The 11408-nt window shown below is 45.7% G+C and overlaps 1 protein-coding gene across 2 annotated transcripts in view; it reads right to left on the bottom strand.

The window, feature by feature from the left end:
* Window positions 1–9824, bottom strand: part of SLC25A36 (solute carrier family 25 member 36) — a 33433-nt gene extending 23609 nt beyond the window's left edge. For both annotated transcript variants that reach the window (XM_068691563.1, XM_068691562.1), the window contains exons 1-2: window positions 9668–9824; window positions 1140–1310 (exon numbers count right to left, since the gene is read on the bottom strand). In XM_068691563.1, coding sequence (XP_068547664.1) covers window positions 1140–1310; window positions 9668–9708 — 212 coding nt within the window. In that variant the 5' untranslated portion in view covers window positions 9709–9824. The remainder of the gene's footprint in view (window positions 1–1139; window positions 1311–9667) is intronic.
* Between the last annotated feature and the right edge of the window lie 1584 nt (window positions 9825–11408).

Genomic DNA, 11408 nt, shown 5'->3' on the forward strand with positions numbered 1-11408 from the left:
CACTCTGAATTTGTTTCCTGCAAAGACGGATAGAAAAACAACCTATTTTAGGCATTTTAGGGCTTCTATCAGAGGAGCATATGAAAAACATCTGATCATCCTGCAATTTATTTGGACCCATTTCTAAGTAGAAGGCAGAAAATCCAGAACATTCAGGAAAGAAGCTGAATTGCTCAGCTTCCACCATGAGAAAGTTAGTAAGGCAAAAGCCAGTGTTTCAGATGGAGCTCTCCTTCCTTGTCACAACCTGAGCCCTACCCACTCACATACTTGTTCCCAACGTGTTCACCCATCAGACACTTACCCGCAAAAAAACAAATGAACAAACAAAAAACTTTCAATCAAGACTTCCAGACTAAGAAAAACCTTCTGCCCAACATGCTATTTAGGTACAAGCTCCATTTAAAAAAATACTGTGCTCTAACCTGAGCACTTAAATCCTTCACTGCAACTGCCAGAAGGGGTTGCCTACAAACTACTTCTCACTGATTCATTACAGATAACAGTAGCTTCTTACACTTGTCTGAGTCTGCCTAATGCAAGAAGCAGCAGCACATCTTTCCTGGAAGGAAATTTTCCTCCTATACCCAAATGCTGAAACCACCTTCCCCTCACTGGCAAGATGGAGTCCCCCAGAGTGAAGGGAATCTTGCCTCTGTTCTGCAGACATTAGGAAAAATGCCTTTATCGTGAGAGTGGTCAAACACTGGAGGTGGCTTCCTAGCAGGGGGTGGCCCATACCTGTCAGTGTTCACAAGGCATTTAGATAACACCCTCAATAATATGCTTTAACTTTTGTTTAGCCCTGAAGTGGTCAGGGAGTTGGAGCTGATGATTTTGTAGGTCTCTTCCAAATGAACTATTCTAATTTTAAGCATTACATTGCTCCCAGTGAGTTTTTAGGATATAGTTTGGGTCCGTGAGTCCTACAGGGGATGTATGTTTCGACTAATTCATGGTGCAAACTGACACATGAAAGACATTTGGAAAAACAGAATGTGATACAGTTGAACAGCAAAATATGCAGTCATCTCATAGTAACATCATAATAGGCATAAGAGGGTGAATCCTTTACATGGATTTGCCCATCACCCCTCCCCAAAAGCCCAACCAGAAACCCACTACCTATGCACACTCACTTCAAACAATGGAGAGGTCCAGGAGAAACTCTAGTTACTCGATTGACACTGGGACCATTCACAGTGTTGAGATGGACTTCGGAGATGTATAGAGTCACAGAGGAGGATTGCAACCGTGTTTTCACAACTTCCAGTGGACATGTCAGAATTGCACCAACTGTACCTCCACATCTGCAAAGAGAAAGAGGATCAGTGTATTCTAAACTGAAAAAAAAGAGAATACAATAATGTATAATTAATGTTATACTGAACACATCTGAATTGCAAAATGGGAAGAAATAACTGTAATGTGCGTGATAACTGTGGTTACGTGCCCTTGAAGGCAAGCACACTTCAGTCAGTTTGTTAATCACTTAATGTGTAGTGAAAATTTGAACAGACAAAAAGAGTTTCTGAAGTAGTGAAGGTGCACAGTCTTCATCACATGCTGTTCAAATCACTTCGGGAAACTAGCTCAGCATCTCCAATGTTTAACTTCCTGTGGTAAATTTTAACTTCTTTTGAATGTTCAGCATGCTCCTGACCACAACAGAGGTGCCAAAAATCCTTAAGGGTGGAACAGATTTATGCACCACACACACAGGGCTACATGCATCAGATCTTGGGAAGCTGCTAAAAACTGTAACGTGGCAATTTTATACCACTGAAATTAACAAACTCCCTTGGTATTTTTGGACCTGGTACCACAACAGCAATGATTGTGAGTGCTTCCCAAGTCCTGCCCCGTACAGCAAGGCACACTCGGTTCCAAGAACAGCTCCCTGTAGGGCTGAATCTGGGAAGCCAGAAGTCTGCCGCTCATTTCTGTATGAAGGCCACGGGAAGCTGTGCGTGCCTTACGCTATCAGCGGCGTTATTCCCAGTCTGCTCAAGGAGAGCACAGCCAGGGACACGCTGCCTTTTAGCAGCTTTCTTCAGAGGGCTTCTCTGGTGCTTGTTCATAGGCTAATTAATAATCCACACTCCTGTTTAACTACGACCGCATCAGCCTCTGACGGAAAATTATCAAACCCACAAATTTTGATTCCAAAGATAACCCCAAATTCTTGGACTTCACTGTTATGAAAATAAATGCTACCCTTGAAACTTTTCCCATGTTCTCTTGACGTTGCCAAATACACTTCTTAAAATTACGACCTAGACATGGTATGCACTCATTGGTTTTCTGTTTTGTTTTTAAACAACAGATTTATATTAGGGTGTTCATTTGTTACAACTCAGCCTGAAATCCACTAACAACCACAGAAATATAGTTTGCACTGAACTCAAAGGGCTCAGTATTCACTCCTCTGAAGGAGTATGAAGAGCTGGTGTATGACCCTGACAAGCACTGAGAATAAGATAACTATCAGCTAGTTTGTTGAAACAAACTTTTAAATGCTGCAAGATTTGTTCATCAGTATCTTTTAAACAAGGTCTCCTAAGTGCAAAGGAGAGTTCAGTACAAATTAGGAGAGTTCAGTACAAATTAGCAGGAATAGCTGGGACTCAAGAACTCCTGCAGGCTTTCATGGAAAAGGAGCTTTCAGAGTCTGTCAAGTACAGGTCTTTTCTGCTGCAAACAACACCAGAAATGGCAGTTATTAGTACAGTGTCACATCCTAAAAGGCTGATGTTTGTATGAATTGAACTGATAGTACCAAGCAAAGAATTATGTTTGATGATGTTCTCTTAATGGTCTGTTTGAATTAGCAACCTAGAGAGAGCCTACTACTAGAGCATGAAGGCATCTTGTCCCACCCCTAACTCCAACATTACACTGAAGTTTGCCCTCTTTCCAGGTCTGAGGAAAGAAATTAAGTTTGTGAGTCTGAAGAAGTCTCACAGGAAGATGTAGGTTGGGTCCTGGCATGCTGCACAGTAACAGACCGACACAGCTTTCAGAGTAGTATCTTTAAAGCATCACTGAACGAGCATTTTGCTTGCCAGCTCTCCTAATGTTCAGCTACAAATATATTTTTAAAACAGGAGTTGCAGGAATACACAGACTAGGGGAGCAAAATATATTTTAGCCAGTGTTGCAAGCAGTAGAAACCCCTGACACGTTTGGGTTGATGACATGCAATACCATGTGAGCCACCAGCAGGCCAGCCCTTGGTACAGCCTGACAGAGCTTTTATAGTCTCAAGTGTGTCTTTAAGACTGAGCAAGTCACTGCTCTTCCTGCGATTCCACAGCAGCCAGTGCTGCCTGGCAATGTGCGTGTGCAGGCAACACAGGCAACCAGCTTCAGGGTTTGTTTCCTTTCTTGCAACCCCTCTGCTTCTGATCCCCCGGAGCCTGCTGCCACTAAGATCTTTCCGCATTTGATTTCAGGCAGGTTACATGAGGACTTGTTTTCAAGCGAAAGCACGTGGTAGGGTTTATATTTGTGTGATGATAAATACTACGGAAGGGGAAAGAAACGAGCAGAAGAAAACTCGGCCCCCATTCAGCGACAGGGCCTGGAATTTGGAGCCTTTAATGCCTCTGGCTCCAGCTACTCCGCACTGGAAAATTTTTCCGAAGTTGAAGATTAACACTGAGCTTGCAAGCTGCACGCTCCCCTGCAGCACACCCAAGCCACCCCGACGGCTGGCTGACTGCAGCAGCTCTTGTCAGGCGCTCCCTGCAGCTGCATTACGAGCAGGCCCCCAGCAATGGATTATGAGACTGGTAGGGAAGAGGGCAGACATGCAGCTACTCCATGCTTGCTCTTCTCAAGTCTGCCTTCTGAAGAATTGCTCCATGACAAGGAGCCATTTACCCCCAGGGAAGAAGAGCAGCGGACCACCTGCTTCCTTGGGAGAGCTGGGCACTTGCTGCCTGCCCCGCTTGCTGCCGTTCACATCATGATTTCCAGTGATCAGCACTCTGGGCACTGCTTCTTACCAAGGGGTTGGCTTTCTTTCTTTAAACAAGATAAAATGTCTCAGATAAACCGGTCAGTAGTGCTAGGCTGGATTATAATTCTCTTCCCTCCCCATTTTCAAGATCTCAAATGGCAACTTCCAAATGAAGAAAGCGGAGAAGTTCTGTGAAGAATTACGTGGATCCATACCACTCACAACATGTCTTTGCAAAATCCCAAATCTCCACTCCTGGCAAAATGTGATACCTCACTTCCCCAGCCCTCAAAAATCCTCATGCAACAGAGACGGCAGCTGAAGTCTAAGAAGCAGAAGAACCCCTCCCCCCCCCCCCCCGCAACACCGAGGAACCAGCCTTGCTTAGTACCAAGATCCAAGTTAGAACTGACCCACTAAGTGCAAGGATAATCCGGGAACCACACTGACTTATATAGCTGACTTGAATTTTAAGGTAAATACTGCAAGGCTTGGCAAAATAATCTGTTCATGAGAAACCTCAGTGAGCAGCCTGTAGATAAACAAAGAGAGACAACTCAGTAACTATGTGACCCATAAAAATAAGCAACTGTTGAGGAACATGCCAGGTGTTCTGCCACCAGCAGTATTTTACTTAAAAATACGTTTCAAGCCTTGCTTATTTAACATACTAATGGAAGCACTGTGAAAGAGACAGCTAATTCTTTGTGCTCCTCACCCTGGCATGCCAGGCACAGGCAGCCTCCAGTTCCAGCTTAGGAGCGCTCTATAAATTGCCAGCAGATCACCACTATCGCTCCTGCTGCCCTCCTCCCAGGATCAAATCTAGCTTTTTTACTTGGTTCGTTCAGGCTTTTTTTTTTTTGTTGTTATTTGTAATTTAACACAATTTAGGGAGTAGCATGGTTCTGAAAAACATTTCCCAAAAATTAGAAGATAGTGACATTTATTTCTCTTCTGACTACCACACATGGGATTTTGTAAACTACTCCAGAAATCTCTGTTACCTAACAATACCAGAGCTTCAGCATCTCCAGTGCTGGGCCCTACTAACTGTGACTTGTAACAACAGTTACAAATACGTAACTTTTTTGCTTCAAGATTAGCTGAGTTTCACCAGAGAAGGTAGGTAAGCAACTATTCTCCTGCTGACGGCGCATAAACTGCAAGTGGAAAGGGCAGAGCGTGAAGCGCCCCTGCCCGAAGGTGGCCAGTCGGCAAGTGAGAGTCACCTGAAGTTTTGCACCGCGCTGCAACACAGGGCACAGTGCTAACTCCTGAAGCAAGGCAAGGCACTTTGCTAACATGTAAACCAGGACACAGACCCAGCCCTTAATCCCAAAGCTTCCAAACTGGAAAAAAAAATAAAATCATTTTGTAAAAACTGATTTCTAATGAATGTCATGAAAGACCCTAGTTATCTTACCTATCCCAAACTTGACATTTGCCTCTAATCAGTGTTTACTACAAGCCTTTGTGAGCTTTGCCAAGTGCTTATAAGAAAGCTGACTTTTATCAGAAACACCTGATTGTATAAGGGCATGATAATCTCCCTGTAGGTACTAATTAACTTAAAGTAAATCCACACACACAAAAAAAAAAAAACAACAAAATAAAAACACATGGAAAAAAAAGGAAGATTAAAAGACCACTACTAACCCACACAAGTCAGAAAATTAAATATTCAGCTTGAACCGCACAAGACAGCACAAGAGCAGATGCAGTCAGCAAAACAGGTATATATACAGCTATCAAACAAACTCAAAACAGATTTACAGCAAAACCAAGAACAGTTGTCTCTACTTGGTATCTCTCGGACAGAAGAATTTCCGAAGACTGCAACACAAGCCTAATCCAGAGAGCACCCATGGAAAAAAAAAAGTGCATTTGATTCCAAATGTATATTTAGAAGACCATCACCTCACCTGATTAATGTATTTGGACATATTTTGGCTTTACACTCTGCTAGCACTTCAGCACAGATCCTCAGAACAAGTCAACCCCTTGTCCCATATCAACCTCTCTTACTGTGACGATATGCAAGGGAAGAAATACACATATGCTCCATAAGCTAATCCTGCCCAGCATTCAAATCAAGGGATTTATTTCCAGGGACAGCTGGACAAGAAAACCTTTTGGTGTTTCAGGTTGGGAGTACCTGCTTAGGAGTCGCTGCCCTTGTGCAGCATTGTGGGCTGCAGTCTGCTGCTACGTGTGGACACCCCTGCAGTGAAAGCAGGGACAGCTCTGGTGTGGATGAGGGTCTCAGCATTACAGCCACTGGACTGTCTGCAAACGCTCCCAAGAGGATTAATATTCCCAGTAGCGCTGGTACAGCTGACCTATAATTGTAACTAGCGTTGTTTAAGAACCACCAGCTTCTCTTCCTTTAGGTAATTGCTTATTTTACACAAGCCCAGGATGAGGCTGCATAGTACTTACCTTAGATTCACCTTTCACTGTATTTGGCACTGCGGCCTCAAAGCCTCAGAGATAACCCTTGACTCCGTTATCTTGGTTCTACATTCATTCATGTACTTTACCTGCTGCTTCTCTTTCCTCTGTGAAAGAGTTCCCTGCAAATACTGACTGACAAGATAAACAGTGAGAAAACTGATCTCAAAAAGCTGTCAGGAAAACATCGAGCCACTTGCAAGCAGAACGCTTTCTAATCTCTTTACCACCTACCACAAATTCAGGTCCCCAGACTGGCAGCAATTTCACAGACCCATCTTACAGCACAAGAGTAACGGGTGTGCACATCGACAGGTAAGTTGCAGGTCTGAATATCAAACCTACAGTATCCCTCTGTTGAGAAGGAATTTAAGACCTTTGGGAAGTGAAGTTTTCAGAACCAGCAAGAATGCATCTCACTAATCTGCAAGTTCCAGGGGTTTCCGATTATTATACTGCTAAACTTGTACATTACACACCTTTCTCATTAATACACTGGCTAGGAGTACCAGCAGCCAGCAGCCCAGAGCGCCCTTGTTCACAGATTATACTTTTTGCTGAAGTTTTAAAAAGTGACAATTTTAAGTTAACTTCCTTAAACTAAGAAATATTAATCAAACCTGTTTCTAATTAACAATGTAAAAATGAAATCCCCCTGATGTGCTGACATACAAAAACATACACGTGAAAATTGGAAAAAATAACACGAGGGGAACAAGCATCACTGCTTTCCATTATCCAAAACAAACACTAATGCCGAGAGCATAGCTTCAATTAGGACCCAGGACAAATAAATACTTACAACGTGACATTTGTATCAAGTAAAACAGCTTGACAGCTGAAAACATCAGTCAACTAGAAGGAAATATGAGAAACATTAGCTTCACAATTCTTCAGATACAGCTATTTTCATGCGATTTGGTCATATCACGGAGCAAAACCCAAGCTACTCAATGCTTCAAAAAAGAATTGCCTTTTTTTCCCCCCCTGCAGTAGGGTACCTAAACACAAAATTAACCTCAAGTTGAGGCAGAAAGGCACTAACCTTCTCCTATGCCTCACAACAGGAAGAACTAGTTCTCAAAGACGTTCAGGGTTATGCCAGGAATGTATTTTAAGGAAGGAAGGAGTCAAGGTGCTTGGTAACTCAATTACAGGTCAAGTGCCTATTTTCTGACAGGCAGTTAGAAAGGCAAAAAAACACCACCAATCACCATCCTATGCTCTAAGTTATTAACTAATATCTTCCTAACTGAAATAAAGAAAAATCCAGGAGTCTTTCACATGTACAGTATCTATCTTTCGAAAGAATTCTGTCTTAAGTGCATTATTTGAATTTTGACTATTTTAACCACTACAGGGATTCTGGAATAAAAGCACCTGAGTTTACACGGCCAACACGTTGTCTACAGTGACAACAGTGGTTATCTGACTACCAAATGGAAAAACAGACAACATAAATACAACCAACAGCTTGACTCCTGAAAAGGGTGAGTTCGGAGCGATGCAACCGAGTACCTCAGCGGAAAGTTGAGCTTCCCATGAAGTATGATTTTGTGTCAGGATCCAACATTACAGGCATCCCAGCTATCGCCCCACAAGGATGAGATACGATTAGCAGATAGAACTGGGTGGTAGCTACACAGTTTGTGGAAAGAGATCCTGACAAATAAGTTCATCAGGACAACATATGAGCTAAGCAAGTGGCTGCAAATGTGTCACAGCATGAAACTGAACTTCAGGTCCACTGCTGATCCGTTCTGGAAGGCTCCCTGCAATCACTCTACAGCTAGAAGGAGTGCACGATGGTGGTTTTGCAAACAGCCTAGAAAACTATGTTTAAATGTCCTAAGACATGTCCTAAAGTTAGTGCATGGAACTAATTGCTTACAAATTGTAGCAGTTACAACTGCTTTTTTCGGAACATGTTAGTAAAAGGCTGTAACACTTTATTAACATGGAATTCTTATTTTTCCACCTTATTTCCAACAAGAGTGATGTTCTTCCCATGCTATGTATTTTCTGCTTCTGAATGGGACTGCTGTTATGCTTACATGTACACCTTCAGAGAATCTATTTAAAGTCAAGAAAGTCTAAGACGTGCATTGGGTGGGGACTGCATGCGAAAATAGTACTTTGTTGATGTATTGGTTGATGCATGAACCAGTCCAGCAAAATCACTTAGAAGAGCTTCCTTTTCTAAAGAAATAAAGAAGCACCATTTCAATTCATTGATGGTGCTAGATGTCATATGCCCACCATTCCAAAGTAAGTACTGAATTAGTTATTTTTAACACAGGATTAGTATTTCTGTTACACAATACCAGCCACATTTACAACTGACATGCAGTTACGAGGCAGAGAAAGGTGAGATTCTCAAAAAAAAATAATGAAACTAACACAGTAAAATTACTTTTAAGAAATCAAATCAGGTAAAAATTGGTGAGCAATTTTTTTCCACTACTGTACCCCTACCCAGTACTGCTAAAATGGTCAACCAAACCTGTTGGGTGGGGATACGGATACAGAAAGATATAGAAAAAGAGGGAGGAGAGATTATTAGAAATACAATGCCAACTTCCACATGAACCGGTAATAGCCCAGAAGCACTGCAGTTTGACAGCTGATGTTGAATTGTCATGAAGCAAGCTAGGCAGCTACCAAAAAATCCTAGAACGGCCCCACCTACGTCGCTAAAACAGCAATGTCATCACTTACAGCTTCAGTAATGAAAACGGGAATTAAAGACTTAATGCAGACGTTACAACAAGGGTCAGCAGATTAAGACATCAGCGCTGGCTGCATGCAACCTCCCCTGCAGCCCGAAGGGAAGCAGAGCTTCCTTCCTTCTCAGGGCCCCCCGAGGACTGAGGAGGGCTCCAGCAGATCGATCCGCAGCCCCCCCCGCCAGCAGAGGCGCCTGGCGGTGACCCCGCACAGCTTCCCCCCTGCCCAGCTCGGCCGGGCTCCGCTCACAGCAGGCGTGGGGCCGCTCCCGGTCCCCCCGCCCGCCGCAGACGGGTGCGGAAGCTGCACCGCGCCCCCCGCCCCGCTCCGAGCAGGCCGCGCACCCACAGCCGGGCCCTCAGCGCGCGGCCTCCCCTCAGGGCACCCCCACCGCGGGGTGCCGGCCCCCGCACCGCACCGGGCGGGCCGGGGGGCGCTGCCCACGTTCCCCGCCGCCTCACGGGCCCCGTTACCCCCCCTCAGCCCCCGCCCGGGCCCCGAGGCCCCCCCCGCGCCCCGCACCCGCCGGCGAAGAGGTGCACCAGGGTGTCCCGCTGGCTCATCCTCGGCAACGGCCGCTTCCGGCCCGCGCCCGCCGCTGCGCCGCTTCCGGCGCGGACGGGGCCGGGGCTGGGGACGGGGCTGGGGAGGGGGCGGGGCCCGGCCGCTGGCTCCGCCCCCTCCCCGGGCCCCTACGGCGCGGAGAGAGGGGCGGAGGTAAACAGAGGCGGCTATTGGCTGGGGGGTGACGTCACCGCCGCGCTCCGCACTATATAAGCGGGGCCGTGGCGCGCGGGCTCTCACAACGCTGCCCTGCTGCTGTCAGTCACGGGTCGGGGTCCTGTGGTGCCCCGGGTGAACGCCTCGCTCCCTCACAGCGCCCTCGGCCTCTGCCCCTTGTTTTTTTGTGTTGCAGGTCGTGGGCTTGGCTGGTGGGGGCTTGGGGTTTTTCCGTGTGGAGCGTTGTGACTCATCAGCCCGGTTCCGTGTTGCTGTTCCTCAAGAGCAGGCGTTACGTTGTACGAAATCAAAAATGGTGCCCCACGGGGCAGGTATTAGCATGGCACATAAAGTTGTCTGAGTCAATGCTCTCAGAGCCCGAGCACATTCAAGCAGATAAATGGCAACCTACAATCGTCATGAATGCAGTGCTATCTAAAGAATTAACATCGAGGTCTTCCTAAGTATGAGGATTGTATTACTATTTTGTAGAAATGCTACATTTTTTTTAGCTCAAAAAAAGCGAAAGATCACTCTAAAGCAGCAATTTCTTAACCTAAAAATCCATCAGAAGGTGAACTGAGGTGAAAGAAACCAATAAGCTAGAAATGCGATCCAGAGGTTTGCAAGAGGAGGAGGTGGGGTGGGAGAAGGGCTGGAGGGATGTGTGAGATGGGGAGGTGCCGAGGCAGGGGGACGTGGTTAATGGTGAACTGAGACAAGCGGGGTGATGATTTCAGTCAGCATTTTGCATTGGTGTCCCCCACGCAGCATGTTGTTGAAGCTAGTGAACCAACGAGTGAGACTTGAAATAGTTCATTAAAAACAAACAATTCCAAAATAGCAACACACACTTTACTAACCTGTAGTATACGTGTGTGAGATGTATTAAACTTATTCAAAAATCTACCAATTTGTCTACCTTGTAAAACTTGACCAAAGTTTTGGATATGGTCGCTCACCACATTCTTCTCTCCAAATTGGAGAGGTATGGATTTGAGGGATGCACTGTTAGGTGGACAAAGAATTGGTTGTCTGGTCGCAGCCAAAGGGTTGTGGTCAATGGCTCTATGTCTGGGTGGAGGCCAGTCACAAGTGGTGTCCCTCAGGGGTCAGTCTTGGGATCTGTGCTCTTCAACACCTTTATCAATGACATACATTATAGGATTATAGGAATCAAGTGCATCCTCAGCAAGTTTGCAGCTGACACCATGCTGAGCGGTGCAGTCGGTACAACAGAGGGAAGGGATGCCATCCAGAGGGACCTGGACACGCTGGAGAAGTGGGCCCATGAGAACATAATGAGGTTCAACAAGGCCAGCTGCAAGGAACTTGAGAGCAGCCCTGCAGAGAAGGACCTGGGGGTCCTGGTGGACAAGAACCTGGACATGAGCCAGCAGTGCGAGCTTGAAGCCCGGAAGGCCAACTCTGTCCTGGGCTGCATCAAAAAAGGGGTGGCCAGCAGGGAGAGGGAGGTGATTGTCCCCCTCTGCTCTGCTCTTGTGAGACCCCACCTGGAACACTGCGTGCAGGCCTGGGGCCC

This window comes from Anas acuta, chromosome 9, assembly GCF_963932015.1.
Source record: "Anas acuta chromosome 9, bAnaAcu1.1, whole genome shotgun sequence".
Classification (NCBI taxonomy): Eukaryota; Metazoa; Chordata; class Aves; order Anseriformes; family Anatidae; genus Anas; species Anas acuta.